Source organism: Diachasmimorpha longicaudata, chromosome 1 (assembly GCF_034640455.1).
Source record: "Diachasmimorpha longicaudata isolate KC_UGA_2023 chromosome 1, iyDiaLong2, whole genome shotgun sequence".
Taxonomy (NCBI): Eukaryota; Metazoa; Arthropoda; class Insecta; order Hymenoptera; family Braconidae; genus Diachasmimorpha; species Diachasmimorpha longicaudata.
Genome location: NC_087225.1, coordinates 9,886,171 through 9,902,952, shown reverse-complemented (window position 1 = coordinate 9,902,952; position 16,782 = coordinate 9,886,171). Strand labels below are relative to the sequence as shown.

At 36.4% G+C, this 16,782-nt stretch overlaps 3 protein-coding genes across 6 annotated transcripts; 1 reads left to right on the top strand and 2 right to left on the bottom strand.

Annotated features, from left to right (window-relative positions):
- Window positions 1-1,526: 1,526 nt before the first annotated feature.
- Window positions 1,527-8,620, bottom strand: LOC135160385 (synaptic vesicle membrane protein VAT-1 homolog-like). Of its 3 annotated transcripts, XM_064116897.1 has the most exons (7): window positions 8,465-8,620; window positions 8,226-8,306; window positions 7,780-8,125; window positions 4,742-4,871; window positions 3,952-4,167; window positions 3,037-3,185; window positions 1,527-2,949 (listed from the first exon to the last, which is right to left on the bottom strand). In XM_064116897.1, exons 3-7 carry the CDS (start codon window positions 8,085-8,087, stop codon window positions 2,334-2,336), a joined length of 1,419 nt encoding a protein of 472 aa, XP_063972967.1. In that variant the 5' UTR covers window positions 8,088-8,125; window positions 8,226-8,306; window positions 8,465-8,620; the 3' UTR covers window positions 1,527-2,333. The 3 variants fall into 3 exon arrangements, with proteins under 3 accessions (XP_063972967.1, XP_063972948.1, XP_063972958.1); XM_064116878.1 differs by having other exon boundaries at window positions 7,780-8,306; window positions 8,465-8,619; XM_064116888.1 differs by having other exon boundaries at window positions 8,226-8,564.
- A 1,423-nt stretch (window positions 8,621-10,043) lies between these two features.
- On the top strand, window positions 10,044-14,348 carry LOC135160419 ((Lyso)-N-acylphosphatidylethanolamine lipase). 2 transcript variants are annotated; one of them, XM_064116955.1, is made up of 8 exons: window positions 10,044-10,503; window positions 10,873-10,902; window positions 10,985-11,061; window positions 11,242-11,448; window positions 12,247-12,576; window positions 12,781-12,898; window positions 12,970-13,156; window positions 13,271-14,348. In XM_064116955.1, the coding sequence occupies exons 1-8, from the start codon at window positions 10,466-10,468 to the stop codon at window positions 13,547-13,549; spliced, it is 1,266 nt and encodes a 421-aa protein (XP_063973025.1). In that variant the 5' UTR covers window positions 10,044-10,465; the 3' UTR covers window positions 13,550-14,348. The 2 variants fall into 2 exon arrangements, with proteins under 2 accessions (XP_063973025.1, XP_063973033.1); XM_064116963.1 differs by lacking the exon at window positions 10,873-10,902 and having other exon boundaries at window positions 10,046-10,503.
- LOC135160470 (putative ribosome-binding factor A, mitochondrial) lies at window positions 13,826-16,684 on the bottom strand. Its single transcript, XM_064117039.1, has 4 exons — window positions 16,287-16,684; window positions 15,312-15,966; window positions 14,381-14,724; window positions 13,826-14,149 (listed from the first exon to the last, which is right to left on the bottom strand). Exons 1-3 carry the CDS (start codon window positions 16,421-16,423, stop codon window positions 14,404-14,406), a joined length of 1,113 nt encoding a protein of 370 aa, XP_063973109.1. The 5' UTR covers window positions 16,424-16,684; the 3' UTR covers window positions 13,826-14,149; window positions 14,381-14,403.
- Window positions 16,685-16,782: the final 98 nt, after the last annotated feature.

The following is a 16,782-nucleotide window of genomic DNA, read 5'->3' as shown; positions in this document are numbered from 1 at the left end:
TCAAAAGCTTCTGTATGCATTTTATTTCTCATCACCGTTAAAATGCTCCAAACTAACACGGTTACATGGATCGTCTCATATAAAAAGCCATATATCCAAATCAATGTGTTATTTTGTACATTTGAACGACAAGATAATTAATACAACTAATAAATTTTTGAGTCAATATAAACTTTGCTTACTATAGAAAAGTGCAATTAATCAGTAATATTCAAATAATTTCTCATCTTACCATCTAGTTATATATGATCAACTTTTCCTAACTGCACATCTTTATTAAATGTCCTTATCAGATGACGAAAATAAAATTGCATGCTTGCTTTCTCCTATTCATACGATTATGAATATTATTATTGTAATCATCATCATTATAATTAATATATTTTTCTTCATTTTTTTTTCTCATTTATTTCACCTAATTAGTCATTCCATACACGCTTCTATTCCCAGAGCCTCCACGCAATGTTCGAGACAATATACGTGACAAAAAATAAACTGGGAATATAGCAAATAGTTATATTTCAATGTATCGTGTAAACACTCCATCAGTTATTGATGCACATCTCACTTGATGTGGTGTAGTTTGCCATATGCAATTTGAGATTTATTCTTCCTGAGGTCATGAGATAATAGAGTAGGTGGTTGGAAATGTTAAATCAATGAGTTATATGTTCATTGAAAATGTTATTTCTGGAAAAGAAATGATAATTTTTTTTTTTTTTCGTGACGAGATAAACGCGACGGGAGAATGATCATTATAAATATATAGATACATTATAATATGGTAGAATAGGTATTTGTCGAAACATTCAAAGCCTTGCGTAAAATATACATTATTATTACTCATGTCTGAAATTCGATGTATTTTTCAGGTTTTGAGTATTATAGAGTTATAAAATGTATTGAATATCGCAAATTATCATTATTACTCTTAGCTATGTAATAAAATGCTTGTTTCATGATGAAATGTCATTCTTCGCTCATTTCCACAGTTTGTTTTCACTCTTAGGCAGTTGATCGGATGACGAATAGTATTTGATTATAATAACAATAATCATTATTATTATTGTTTTATATTACCATTAGTAGTACTTTTACTGTTATTATTATTATAAGTATTATTATTGTTAATATTATTATTGCTGTGAAACAAGCGAGAGTACCGAGTGTCTAATACAAATGGCTTGCTAGAAAAATTCACGTAAAAAAAGTATTTGTATCGCTTGTTTCATTCCAAGATATGCATATTTGTCACTCAATATGTTGATGAAAAATTGTAAAAATAAGTAATCTCGTTTTTCAAATTTGTAAAAACTATCAAATAGTTATTTTTATGCAAAAAAAAATGAAAGAGAAAAAAATGTTAATTTTACTTTTTCCACAATTTTGGAGATAAATCTCCTAGTGGAGTCATTCGTTATTTTGTACTCAATAAATTTACAAGTTTATCGACTCAGAATTTACATAGAAAGTTACATTAGTTTGTAAATTGTTTAGGTTACCAAAAAATTATTATCACAACGCACTTTTTTGCATCTGAGAAATGTTTATTTTATAAGTAAAAACTAATTATGGCCTTGCATTTCAGTAGCAGCAGATAGCAATCATTACACAGAGCAGACATAACAATTAGCAAGGATTTATAATTTTCTTTGTAGTGTGTAGATGTTTGATATAGTTAATTTATATGTAGCAGTTAGCGGTATTATTAGAAATAGATGTGCAGTTGTTTTTTTCTTGTTTCTGTTATCCCTTTATTCATCCCATTTTCTTTTCGCCATCAGGTGGTAAATAGATAATTCGTTTCACTCGTCTCCATATGCAACATTAACTCATATATTCGGTGATCAGGTATTAAAAATAAAATTAATATTCATTTTCCATTTACTGCAAACTACTGTGGACCGCGTTAAAATTGATATAGTTTGGATGATTTTACTCCATTCATTCATTCACTCATTACTTCATGTTCCTTTATTTTTGATTGAAGAAATTTTTCATCGTTATTACGTCATTTTCACAAGTTACCTATACGCCAAATAAGTCAGAGAGTCGAAAAAATTTTCTTCCTTCCTTTGCACCCATTGTAATCGAATGAATTAATAGCCTCGTTCATAAAAAATCGACTCATGGCCAGTTTTATTCGTAATATGAATGGACGATTTTTTTCCGAGGCTCATTTTCACATAGCTCTTATATAATGATGAACTGTAGGAGTATGCACTAATTGTAAAGATGTTAATATCTAGACTTCATCGCGATTGTGTTTTGCTTTTTTTTCTCCTATTTTCGGTCCGTATATTATATTAAATTTATTGAATTCAATTGTCAATTCAACTGGACTCCTTTTCCTTAGAATCACAATCTGATTTGTCCTCAGATGTTCCATTAGTCAGTTCAGGCTCTTTCTTCTTTTCATTGTTCTCCTCAGACTCGGCACTCGATGTTTTCTTCTCTTCCTGACTGGCATTCTTCTTCTCTTTACCTTTTCCTTTGGCTGGTGTAGCTGGCTTAGGTTTTGGCTCGAGACTTGGGTCCAGCACAATTTTCCCGATGTTCTTTCGATCGTGCATCCTTTGCATCGCCTCAGTAACTTCCTCCAAGGCCCACGTAGAATCAATTTTAGGCTTAACAGCCCCTGTATTCCATAGTGCGAATACTTGATCAATTGCCTTCTTCACGAAATCGTGCCCTCCTTGACGATGCATCAGATGACGAAGATTGAAACCTGAGATTGTCTTATTTTCATCAAAAAGCTTGATCGGAGCGACTTTATCAACTTGCCACCAGGATTTAGCAACAGAGAAGAAACTCTTTGTTTCTCCAGTCACGAGATTACTTGATCCGTATAAAACGTATTTTCCCATTGGTTTCAGCAGAGAATAGCCCTTGTTGCACTCCTCCCCGTACAGACAATCCAATACAATATCAACACCTTCAGGAGAAATTCTGAAAATGGACAATGACAAGTTAGACTAAATCTAGCTTCAAATTTTCAATTGTCAAAATGACAAGAAGATAGGGCTTTTCTTTTACTTTCTGACTTCGCTGGAATAATCAGTTCCACGTTCAAGAAGATGATCGATGGTATTTTGGGCTCTGAGCTCTTCATGCTTCAGTTTTCCGCAGACACCGAAAATCGTCACATCTTTGACAGTCTTGGCTAGTTGGATGACAGCTTGACCCTAAACAAAATTTTTTTTAAATTGTTTGAGTCTCAACATGGAAGAGTTAGAGATTTTTTTTTATTTAATGAAAAAAAATTAACATAGATTTCCCCCCGGAAAGTTGGGGTAGATTCGGTTCATATTAAATTAATTCTAAAGCATCCTTGTTTCAAAAATAAAAATGAAGTGCCCATCTGTCATCCGAAAATGCCGAAAGTATTTCACAAATATTCATTAGGACATAGACCATAGAAATATGTTCAGCATTAAATTCCGAATCCTCTGGGCAACACGTGTGCGCTGAAAAATGTTGAGACGGGCGAGGCTAGTAGGAATAGTAGCTCGACTCATTTTGGTCGATGAGGAAAAGTGAGTGAGACACACTGAGGGTAAAAGTGTGATGGGATACGTAAACCCGGTTGCCAAGGCAACCGCGTACCCACCCTCCACACAAGCAATACCCCAACCCACCCACAGGACATAGGTTTCTACCGTCCTCGCCCAACTTGTATTTGGGCGCGGCAACGTGCTGGCCACTCGCGCTCAATGTCGCGCCTCACCAACTCACTACCTAGAAACTTTAGCTCAGTGACATTCACTGGAGCCGTAGTCGTAGGGATGAAACCTGTTGAGTCGTATTGATCTTGGCAGCAATCTTGGCCAATCCCAAGACAAACCGAAGCAGAACTCTCAATTCACACCCGACGTATTTTCACAACTTATTCGTGCAATCCCGTTGTAAATTCTGAATAATTGTATGTCTATGAGAATTTTATGCACTTACAACTCCACCTCCAGCGCTGTGAACAAGCAGACTCTTTCCTGGAGTGAGACAAGCAACATCAAAGAGGAGGATATGAGCGACAGTGTAGTTCATCGTAATCGCTGCAGCATCCAAATAGCTCATGTTGTCGGGAATCTTGAACACTGATGTTGCTGGAACTGCAGCAAGTTCCGCCCATGCTTTGTGCTCTGGCAGTGCCACCACACGATCACCAACCTGCAACATTCATGACAATCCTTATTTTTATATGCTTTTACATCACGAATATTCATCCTCGTTTAAAATAGAGTCATACGAATTGGGTGAATGTGGAAAAAATTGTCTCGCTCGTCAACCCCCTCATGACGTCGTCAAAAGTGAAGATATGAAAGAGAATGACTGTATGTAAAAATAGCGAGGAAGCCTAATGTACTAACGTCAATGTCGCATGTATGAATAAATTATTATTGTCTTCTCCTATATGAACGTAAACCATCGCTTTCAAATGATCTCAATAAGCAAAAGTATCCCAGTGAAATCGAAAACTAGGAAGACATGAAAAAACTGTATTCATTATGATTCAGCAATTCATTTAGCGATTAAAATATTATTATCCTTATAAATACTTGAAATTATTGAAGATTTTATCAAAAAGATCTTTTCGATAGTTATACTGATAACGTCCGCACGAATTATATTTGTATCCTTGTTTTTGTGTAACCAAGAGCTTTAATTGCTCTGAATGGAAAAAAATAAAAATGAACAAAATTATATTAATTGATTGTATATTATAATAGATTATCCAACTTACTTGGAAATTTTCGACTCCTTCGCCGACTGCCTCAATATCACCGGCACACTCGGAACCCATGATAAACGGCGGTTTCGGCGTGGAGTCGGTAACACCCCTTCGTGTCATCACATCTTGGAAGTTCAAGCCACTGGAATTGAAACAAGCAGATCATTGTTTAAAATTTCTCGTAGATACACTGGTAATAAGTTGGAAGTCTGGTTCAATATGAATGTACTCTTGTTATCGGCTTCCGTCATGATACTCATTGAGGAAAAATTCTCAAAGACGTATCTAAAAAATTTCCCATGCTTGGTATAGTTAAGATTTTCGGTTGATAGAGATAATATACATGCATCCTAAAAGAATTACTACAAAAAAAGAAAGGCAGTCTACGAGTGCCTGAATTGAGGCGCCCATATGCGACCATATGTGCGTTTTTCCAAGAACTCGGTTCCCCTGTCGGCTGTTCTACTATGTCATTATATTATACATAAGCGACGATGTATGAAACTTGGAAGGAAATCAATAGAGACTCCCTCCTCGACAGTAAAACGCAAAAGGGTGCAAAATGGACAAGGTGGAGATGGTGAGGAAATCTATAAACCTGACGTATTTGCAGTTTTTGAAATTAAATATTGCGAAGAATTTCAAGTCCAGTTTTAAATCAATGATTTTAGTGTTAAAAAATTAATAGTTCATTAATTATTTGGAAGGAAGGACTCGTAATTGGCAACTAAAACATTTTTTAAATTATTTCATTAGTCTTCCTCCACAAATCATTTTTATTTGCTGCAGATTTGAAAAATGCCCTTCAACGAGTTAAGATAATTAAACCTGCAAAGTTTAAATTAAAAAATCATTGCAAAATATTGAAAGACTTGCGATCAGAAGGGGTTCAAATGGAAGGTCTGATTCTACCCTGTTGAAATAAAAAAGCATTTCACTGTAGAAAAAATAGTCGAAGTGCTTGGATATTCTTGAGAAAAAAAAAGAAATATAAGCGCGAATTGCTAAGATACTCCTATGATTCATAAATTCCCCTTTAAAACCATCTCCCACCACGTGCGTCTCTGGGTTAGGAAAAGGAACCGCACGCATGAGGGCGCGCAACTGGGGTGTGGTCCGATCAATACCAACACCTTATAAGATCTATCGGCAACGGTACCCTAGTGCTTCTCATATATGTATCGAATCTCTGTTCCTCCCCATTTTTTTCGCTCATGTACCTAATGATGTCTATGCAAATTGAGGAATGACTTTTTTTTTTTTAAATTATAACGGCCGAAAATGAGCACGTAGAGAGGCGATTTAAAGTTAAATTTAGACGCCAATGAGCTATTGATTAGTTCTGACTTATTGCAGTACTTCCTTTTCTAAATGCGACGACGATGAAGCGCTCTTGCGTGTTGGATGGATGGCGATCTTGATAATGATAGAATAAATAAACGTTTAGTGCATTATAGGGAGAGTTAACAGAAAAAAGATAAAAGGAAATGGTGCTCTTTTTCCACCCATGAGGGTGGCATTGTCAACGAATTATTCAGATCTTTCTATAGAGATAGACGAGAGAATTTTTTATTTGAAATAATTTTTTTCTCCTAAATTGATCGAGCCTAATTAAGCGTTGACAGACGTACACTGAAAGTGTATTTGATGTATCGCACGTCGTCAGAGTGTGGAACGCCGTTGAAATACACAATAAGGCTCAATCAGCTGGAATGATACGGGATGATAATGAGAAAAGAATTGTGCGCAAATAATAAGTCTACACGCTTGTAAAGCTAAACCTGTTGACAGTTGAAAAACCCCGACCAATCGAAGCATTTTTTTTTTCTTCTCAATGTATTGATTTTTTTACTGAAACATTGGTCGTGTACAATCTAGAGATGATAAACTCCAAGACCCGTAAAATCCTTATATGTGTGTAAAGTAAATTGATGGAGTATTTTTCATGCTTTCATTCCTCCAATCAATTTTGATAAATTCTATTTTCTTCTTCTTTATTCTGCATATTCCAACAGTTGTTTGCATTGCCCGAGGAATTCATCTAGAATATCTCAACGTATTTCAATTCAATAATCGGATTATGAGTGATATAGCTCGGTTAATGGAGCTACTCAATATGTATAAAGACATACAGCGTAAAATCATCAATCCAATGGTGAAAATACAAAATAATAAATTAATTGGCCAGCAATATCGGCTGCATATCCAGTACATCGACGCATATGACTGATGATAAAACGGAAATGAAACTCCATTTGAGACGCCCAGGATAAGATTATTGCGCAATTAAAATAACCATGGCTTATTTATGAAAGAAATTCCTCTGAACATGACTATGGACTCATTCATTCGTTGATGGTGGAAAAAACAGGGGAAGGGATGCATACGATAGAATAAAAACGTTTCACAGACATTCGGGGGGGTCCCTTATATGTCTCTCATCAGAGCCACTATTGTACTGATGTACCTAAATCCATCAGTCTCTGTAACGAGCTCCTTAATGCATTCGTCTCAAACTTGAAAAATAACAGCGACAAATGAGTAACTATGAATGAACAATTTCGCTTTGCCTACATCATATTCCTTTGCAGGAAGAGTTTATCAGACAGCTATCAATTTTCTAATAATAAATGAAGGTCAACCTCAACGATTTGACATTGTTTCACATATTTATTGAAGAAAAAAAAACCAAGAAATTTTGTCAAAAAATTCAATTTATCAAAAATGTACTATTCCAGAGCACTTTTATTCACTTCTTCTGGAAACCATCGCCATTCAACAATAGAATCGATACCGAAAAAATTTATGCCATTGAATTCGCGAACAATCTAAGTATATTTATGCCACAAACGAAATGATGAACCATTCAACGTTACGTGTCTTTGTCACATAATAATCGAACAGAGACAAAGCGGAAGCGACAATTGAATGTCCCGGTTGGCGATCGACAATGTAGGAGTGAAATAAAAAAAGAAATAAATTTGATAATATTTCAAATGACGAATCGTAAAAGAGGAAATGAGACAATGTACAAGAGAAATAAAACTCACCATGCTTTGACTCTGATGAGTACTTCACCCTCGGCGATGCTTGGCTCTGGTTTCTTAAGGGCCTTGACAGTTTTGAGTCCACCAAAACCGTTGAGAACGATGGCACGCATGTCCTTAGTCTCAGTAGTTTGTTTCTCCTCGCCATTCTCCTTGGGCTTTTCCTCATCATTTTCCTCGATCTTCTTCTCCTCAACTTCCTTATTGTCCTTAGTATTTTCATTCTCTTCAATTTTAGTGGGAGTGGTCGGCTCCTGAGGCTTTTTGTCACCCTCAACTGTTGGGCTAGTTTCAGTCTTCTCTTCCGCCATTTTACGTATCCCTTTTCTCTCTTTGATACAGTTATGTACTGTAAATATAATACTCTTCAGCTCTTTCCAATGAAATAATTAAATATTTGCCGGAGGCGTCACGCTTTCTGTATTCTTTTCTTTTTATGCGACAATTACCCGCTCCCTTTCTTTCTACTGTAATTTGAGGTAAATCCGACGCCGCCGCGCACGCTCTGTCTCTGTCTTCCTTCACTGCTCCTAAAAACCAACCGGTTTTTATTTTCTCCTCTTTTTTTTTTTCAAAATTTATATCGATAAAACGAGAAGGAACTATCAACACTTTCGCTTATTGTGCGATTTTTTTTCTTCCCCTCAACAGTATGAAAATTTAATGAATATAATATAATAGGACTAACGAACGTAATTGTATCAAACTGTGCGTTCGTTCGTTTTCAATGAGAAGAGACGTCTGCACGAGACGAGAGACCACTTGGTTCTGAACGTCCTTATGGTTAAGCTTGCCTGCTCGTCTGCTCTTTCAGTGTTCAGCCCGATGCCCGATGAAAAATTTCGCCACCGGCCGGGTCTATTATACGCGTTGGTTTTCGCTGGGGCTTCGCGGCGTCGCAAGCCGCAGTGTTGCCGGTTGCCAAGCAACCACAATACCCTTACCCCCACCATTTGTATTTGTGACAGATAGAGGATGAGTCCAACATGGAAACGAAGAGGACAAACGAACTCGCTGGGGCGCTGGGCATGGTGAATCCCTTCGAGCGTCGGAAAAATTCGGACGAAATCGAGATTGTTCGAAACAAATGATATCTACTTCGGACATTTCCGGATATATTCGTTGCGCACCACCAACACTACCATCACCACCGCTACCACCACCGGATACCCCCCCAACAATTATTCTCACTGGGGAGTCGCCGAGCCCCATTACCATCCCCCTGCTTTCCAAGAAAATAGACCGACAAACCCATGTATATTTTAAAACATTACTCATCGACGTACGAGGAAAATGATAAGAAATTTAATTTTTTTTTGCAATCAATCATCATGATATTTGGACAATTTTTTATCATTTTTATACGCCCTAGTGAAGATTAATTGGAGGCAATTGGGCAGCGTGAAAGTAGGACCAGATGGATTGATGGTCAACGCCCCGTATATACATACGCCTTGCCGCCACGTTTCAAATCGGGTTAATGTATCCCTAATTGCAGTGTTAAAAGAAGACCAATTTGATTTTGGAAAATTTGAATCTTTGAAAGTTGTTAAATTAAAATACCAACCCCGTGCGACGACAGTCCTTCTCAATTATCTACCAGAGAAGTAGAAAATTGATTTTGTATTAGGTACAGTGATTTCTACTAATGAATTAGGAAGCGGCCTCCAAATGATTATACATAATTAATTATTTCATTTTGTGGAGGTTTCAAGTTTATTTGCAATGAATATAATTAGATTTTTAACTTAATTGATTCTTATTGTCACAATTATTTTCTACATAACCGATTTGGCTTGTCTACTTATAGATCCTTCCCTTGAACTCTTCGCGAAAAAACAGTAACCAAGTAGTATCAATCAATAAAATTGTATCAATTCGAGTTTTGTATTCCTCTCTAGCCAAAAATTCGCGATCGCCATTCAGTCAAATTCTTTACGGTCATAGTCATTGAATTCAGGATTTTTTTATTATTGGAGAGCAGCAGTTCAATAGAATGAATTTTAATTAACATCGATAGAAATAATTTAGGATTCATTAGCGAAGAATCGAAAGGAACCTTTGCCACACTCATCCATACTTACAAATACTTGTGAGTCGAATAATTGCATTGGTAGACTGCCTGGATCATAACCGATCGAAATAGCATAAAAAATGAATAATTTGAATTTTACCGGTTCCAATGTCTCCAATCAGATGTAAAAAAACCGCCTGGAAAAAATGCGGAAACGTGCATACACTGCTACTTCGGTATCTGGCCTTGAATCTATCATCATCTCGTATAACCCCAAAGTGAATGTCAACTGTCAAGCGTGCTATGCCCCCCAACAACAGCGAGTCCCCATCCGACTTCGATCAGCTGATTCTCCCTCTCCGGTGCACTCCATGTCATCCGCGCTGGATATACTGTGTACTGCTTGTGCTGTACAGAGATCTCCGCTCTGCACATTGGTTTTGCCCCACTCTCGGTGGAAATAAATTCACGGCAACGCTGAACACATTACTATTAGTGCTCGGTGAAGCTTAGAAAACAAAGAGACGACATGCATCAGTGTTGACTTTTGGTGTTTAATTATCGTGCCTTCCTTCTGCAAGCCTCTGTGAACCCTGATTATCTTCATATCAGCCAACAACTCACCAACCACTCGATAGCCCTTGGAATTCCCAACATTCTTCACTAGAGTAACTCATGGCAAACAATGAATTGGTGGAAGCTAATAGTCAAAGGTGAAGCTACATTATTTTTACGTTGAACGTATCCACTCCTCCGAACATTCATTGCAGAATGCAATTTTTGCCATGTTTATACTATTGCACTATTTATAGACATTGACAATGACAATGTCACCATTACGTCATTTTCACAAAATCGGCTGCATTCATTTTTGTAAAGAGGTTAGATCTAATGAAGAAAAACAGTAACAAAACCTAAATGATTTAATCTCCTAGTGATAGTCACCTGTCGTGAGATCAATTGCTCATTTGCTGTAAAATATCAAATTCAAGGTGATAGGATTAGTCGTAGTTGATGACGAGTATCGGTCAGGATATGTAATACCTCATTTCTATTTTTTTCCGGCTCGCTCGTCTACCTAGTCTCGTCCGGAGACTATTGACAGCCTCGAGGTATAACAATAACTAACTGCATCAGAAATACACAATTGACAAATATTTAACGAATTTCCCTGTTTGGATATTTACTTTTCAGTTGGCTTTGGAGCTGGTTCAGTTGGTCAGGGTCCTCTGCAACGATGCTGAGAGCAGCGGAAAAAAAAATCCTCTCGTGTGAGTTAATATCTCTCGAGTGATTACTCATTGAAACAAAATTAATGCCATCAACTCAATTTTCTTTGTTCGCATGAGTGATGAATGAACAGCTGTAAAATGGCATAGTTCTCGTGAGATAATGATTAAGGTCGAAAAAATAATTGATAAGTTGAGGGAGTTTCTTACCTCTTTTTCTAGATTTGAAAAGTGCTTATCGGGGCTGGTATGTCGATATTGGACCATGTGTGGGTACCGCAGATAAAATATGGACAATAGCATTGAACGAAGATGCACAAAATACGCCAATTGTCCTTCTACATGGCTTGGGTGCTGGTGTTGCACTTTGGTGTCTCAATCTCGATAGCTTATCAACAGAACGACCAGTGTACGCTGTAGATCTATTAGGTATATTCTTAAATATAATCAGTCTGTGGCACATTTCATTGGCCGTAATTAACGCAAAAACTACTGCATTGATCTAAATGGTATTTTTACTATTACATTATTTAGAATCCCTTCTCAACATTACACTAGACAGCGGTACAATCAATTTCAAACGAAATTCAATTTTGCCCAATAAATTTTTGATCAGTAAATCAATCATCAATTGAACAATTCTATCCCCAATTACTCTATCAACTATTAATTAATTCAGATGGTGGACCATTTCATCTATAATTGGAAAATTCTATTGGGGAACCTAGAATTATTTAGGCAGCAGTTAATAGATTTTTTCAATTATGTATGGTGTCATTTTTCTTTCATTTCATTCACGACTTTGAGAACACTTACTGTTCAAAATTTTCGTAATTTTCCCCTGCGGAATCGAATCACGTTGACAACAGATATAGGTATAGAAAGAGGAAGAAAAAAATAATTGTGCCAATTGCTCATCAAGCGCAAGCTATTTTTCTTGTATGAGACGTGATCTATGTATTGAGGCCTTCAGTAATTGGCAGTAAAATGATCATTTCCATTCTGAACGAATCAATTGAAAATTTAGCAAATTTTATGATCACAGTCATCTCACAGCTAGATAAGTATTATCTTCGATGAAGAAAAGAGCTTTGTCATGAAAGATAAATACAAAAGAGCATACGTCCACGTTGGCCTTTCACATTGCATTACTCGCTGCAAGGTGGCTCGTATTGTCTGTCACATCCTGATTACATTGATAATAAAAAGTCGCGATGATGATTATAGGATTTGGGAGAAGCAGCCGGCCGAATTTTAGCAGTAAGGCGGATGAAACTGAGACACAGCTGGTTCGTTCCGTTGAAGAATGGCGAAGAGAGATGCAATTAGAAAGATTTGTCCTATTGGGGCACTCAATGGGGGGTTTCTTAGCGGCTTCCTATGCCATACATTATCCTGACAGAGTTAAACATCTCATATTAGCTGATCCCTGGGGTTTTCCGGAGAAACCGGCGGATGCTCATGCGAGATATCAAGTACCATTTTGGGTGAAAGCCATTGCATTTATGATTCAGCCTCTGAATCCTCTATGGGCAGTTAGAGTTGCAGGCCCTTTCGGTGAGTCTGTCACTACAGGATTTACATCACTATTATTCCTATTAACTATAGTTGAATTTGAATCAAATTTCAAGTTTCAATGAAGCATTTGAATACGTTCAACAGGAAAAACATTATGACCAATCATGCCCATGACCTCGAAGTCAGAGGATTATTGTCATTATGAGTTTTGTTATTAAGGGTTATTCTTATTTAATTTGGTAGGTCAAAGGCTCATTGAAACAGCGCGACCAGATATTGTTAGAAAATTTGTCCCAGCTCTGAAAGATGATGCCAATGTAATTTTCCAATACATCCATCAATGCAATACGCAAACACCTTCGTAAGTATACAGGCTAATTGAACTTGAAGTACTTGTGAATGATTTTTCATAAATTTATAATTTTATACTAGGGGGGAAAGTGCATTCCATGCAATGATGCAAGGTTTTGGTTGGGCAAAAAATCCAATTATCAACAGGATCGATCAAATGCATGAAGAAGTACCTATAACATTGATTTACGGCAGTCGTTCATGGGTGGATAATTCAGCCGGAGAAATAATCAAACAAAAGCGTGTCAATTCGTACGTCAATATTCAAGTGAGTACTTATAAGTGATTTTACGATCATTGGGATTGATCGTTTGCATCAGTAATGTTTAACGAAGAGATAGAAATTTACTGTCGAATTTTAGAGTCAAAATTATTCCAACAGGTAATAAGCGGTGCTGGCCACCACGTTTATGCAGATAAGAGTGAAATTTTTAATAAACATGTGCGTGAGGCTTGCTTGTTGAGTGATAGTATATCGAAATTGTCAGCTGAAGATGCCCGACATACAACTAAAATACCCCCTCGACGTTTGCCAACATTGTATGTTGATGGAAATGACTCAAAGTCAGAAGACGAAGGTGAAAATGATAAGGGGCCTGTCGCACAGCAATCTCCAATTGTCGAGCCTGAATTGGAAACGCCACGACCGAAGACTAGTTGAATATAGAATAATTACAACTTTCTAGCCAATTAAAAATCCCCCCTAAGTTATTTTTTATAACTTTTTGAACTGAGTGCACTGAGAGAAAAGCAAATGGGTTCTCAACTGTCTTTCCCAATGCTAGCCGAACCATTTGTTGATAGTTATTAAACTAATAATTGGTTTCTTCAACTTCCCGTTATGAAATGATAAACTAGGGGAAGTACAATTTTCTCGAGAGTAAATTGTACTTGGCCAATTCTTTCCACAAGTGGCTAAGGAATGATTTTACTGAAGTGCGTTAAGAAAATGTATTTATCCTAGTTCAACAATTCATTACAGATTTTAGAAGCTCAGAAATGGGCAATTGTGTTCCTTCCAATAACAACGAAATAAGTGGATCAGACCTTACCTCTTACGGATAAAAATGTTTGTTACATCTGAGAGTTTGTCAAGAAATATGTCATCTGTGAGTGACAAAGCTCCTCCTTTGATCATTTCTAAGGAAAGGTTTGGTACAAGTAAGACTTGATTTCGGATTCTGTTGTTTTTCTGCCAGTGCTGGTTAACAAATTGATTAATCGAAGGAGAAGACGTCTAAAATTATCCTTTCATTTCCTGCTGAAATAAGTATTTTAATGTCTTTTTATAGAAAATCATATATATTTATATATATAGTAATGTTCAGTTTCGATTTGAGAGAGGAATTATTCAATCAGTTAACATGTCGATTGTGGAGACTAGAATAGTATGAAATTATGTTGTTACCGTAATAAAACTGTGATGATCTTTATCATAATAAAGAACAACTAGATTATTACTGCTGCAGTAGCAATCGGTTATTTAGAGTACCTCATCCACATTCAGAGAAGATATCATCGCAGAGCTTCTTGAGAATCAGTGTGATCAAAACTATTGTCATAGTGTTCCTCTTCGAAGTCGTTATCGATTTCGTCCTGATCCTCTCTTTCTGCATTATCGTCAGATATGCAATTCCAATCTCTCAATTCCCATCGATCTCTGCGTTTATCCTCGATTTTCCTTTTTGCTAAGAAATCTTCGAATGCCTTCATTTCTTCCTTAGTATTTTGATGCGTTTTCATGTTTTCGGCATACAATGGTTGTTGATAATCGAGTGGTGACCATTGTTTCTTCGAAGTCGCAACCGCACGTAGTTTATTGAGAGATATTTTCACCTGCAATCAATTTAATAGTTATTGTAACTTCGTTCGAGAAGTTGAATCGACTTAGAAAATTTACCACTTTGCTACAGATTATTTTTTTAGTAAAATAGTTTGCTGAGTTGACTTATTTTTTAGTAGAAAATTTTGTCAATCAATCTATAGCAATCGACTCCCTAATTGAAGCGATTTCCCTATCAGGACTTACTCCACACAGCTTCACATCTGTTTTCAATACTATTCGTAGTATTCGTTGTAATCTTGCAATTTTATGAAGTGACGTAATTTTTAAATTTGGAACACTGACAGTTCATTAACCATGATTAATTTTTGCCATGACTGTCGGCTTGTGTGATGAGAATAAATACGCCCCATTATTCACTTGGAATTGAGAGGAAATAACAGTAAAAAATGAATAGTATTTATAAAAAAAGCGAGTAGTGAAAGGACCGTCTGTTTTACCCTATTTTAATCAGAAAATAACGACGCCTTACTGGGATTTGTAGCAGTGTCGTCGTTATTTTTATGATCGGACAGTTCATTTACGTCAAAGGATCCTTGTTACCCACGCAACCCGAATTGATAAGTGAAATTGAGATTACCTCGGACATTATTTTCCAATGATTCAATCCAAGTACATTATGTTTCATGGGAGGAAGATCTGCAATATAAAGTGAATCATCCTCTTCCGTCTCCTCTGCCTCTGCCTCTGCCTCCTCTTTCTCTTTCTCTGTGAATTCTAAAATTTTTCTTTTAACATCCTCTGGCAATTGTGTGTACAAAGTCAATCGCGGTTTTGGCGGGGACATTTTCACAACTGGAACGTGATCTTCTCCATAATCAGCTTCTGCAATTCGCTTTTGGAGTTCCACATTGGCAGCTACACTTTTATCTTTAACGAATAGTATTGGTGGCACAACACCAATGACTTTTAATTGTGATAACTCATGTCTCAATGCAAAAGCAATTTGCCCCAATAGCCGAGCAGTTTCATTTGCCCGATCAGTATCATCATCATTGCAAAACCAGTAAACTCTAACAACATGAAAATCATTGGCCAATTTAACATGAGATACTTCGATACCTCGGCCGACAAGTGTTGCCGACAATTCTCCAGTTGTCATCAAATCTGTGATGTGCATCATAAATAATTTATTCAATACGTTGACACGTCGTATGACATGGGGACTAACGAGTTTAGTCGTATCGGCGCTGAATGATTGTTGCACTTTCCCCTGTCTCGTCATGTGCCACTTTCTGAAGAAAAAAAAATCTATCGGTCAAGCCCCCACGTCTCTCATTATTTCTTATTCCAGAAAGGATTTCATCAACTCAACTATGTAGTGACCTTATCGATTACTGAGTTTTATAAATAAAATTTAATAATTGGAGGAGAAAATACAATTCTATAAGAAAACCGTCGTGAATAATCACCAGCATTCAAGTCATACCCTGTACGGAATTATAATTTTTGCAGGTATTCCTCCGTTATGGATAAATAATGTAAATTATTTAGTTTTCGTCTGATTTGATAGTGAGATGTTTAAAAAGTTCAATCTCCTTATCAAAATACTCACTTTTTTGGAGCATCTCCACGCATGAGTTTTTTCATAAATTTACTTTCCCTAGCAAGATAATTTTTATTCTTTGTACAACTAGTAACGAAATAACGACTAAAACTATATGTCAATACTGATTTATTCAACTGAAACATTGCTCACTGTTTATTACACAATTGAAAATAAAAATATAAGGACTTGACTTTGGAGGTTATAAAGTGTTTCCAAACACCACCTAACCCAACTTACACCTTGGATTGTGGCGCCATCATTCGATTATAAAATAATAAAAAAATATTCTCATCATTATTATTGCTACCACTATGATTATTATCGTTATCATTGTAATGATTATAATTAATAAAGGTAAATACTAAAATGAGAAGGTTTATTCTGGAGCATCGGAAGCAGAAAATATGATTCTGGAAATAATTGTTGACTGTCATTGACTGATAATAATTGTGAAACATTGCAGTCGCAAACAGGGAGGGGAAGGGCGAATGGATATATTGAA

Bases quoted from the DNA above. Each gene is read 5' to 3' on its own strand.
- LOC135160470 (XM_064117039.1), bottom strand. From the start codon at position 16,423: ATGTTTCAGTTGAATAAATCAGTATTGACATATAGTTTTAGTCGTTAT. The intron at 15,967-16,286 runs GTGAGTATTTTG...TTTTTTCTTCAG, and splicing joins CGTGGAGATGCTCCAAAAAA to AAAGTGGCACATGACGAGAC. The intron at 14,725-15,311 runs GTAATCTCAATT...AATTGATTGCAG, and splicing joins ATTGGAAAATAATGTCCGAG to GTGAAAATATCTCTCAATAA.
- LOC135160385 (XM_064116897.1), bottom strand. From the start codon at position 8,087: ATGGCGGAAGAGAAGACTGAAACTAGCCCAACAGTTGAGGGTGACAAA. The intron at 4,168-4,741 runs GTAAGTTGGATA...TGAATGTTGCAG, and splicing joins AAGGAGTCGAAAATTTCCAA to GTTGGTGATCGTGTGGTGGC. The intron at 2,950-3,036 runs GTAAAAGAAAAG...GTCCATTTTCAG, and splicing joins TATTCCAGCGAAGTCAGAAA to AATTTCTCCTGAAGGTGTTG.
- LOC135160419 (XM_064116955.1), top strand. From the start codon at position 10,466: ATGGCAAACAATGAATTGGTGGAAGCTAATAGTCAAAG. The intron at 10,504-10,872 runs GTGAAGCTACAT...TCGTCTACCTAG, and splicing joins GTGGAAGCTAATAGTCAAAG to TCTCGTCCGGAGACTATTGA. The intron at 13,157-13,270 runs GTGAGTACTTAT...TTATTCCAACAG, and splicing joins ATTCGTACGTCAATATTCAA to GTAATAAGCGGTGCTGGCCA.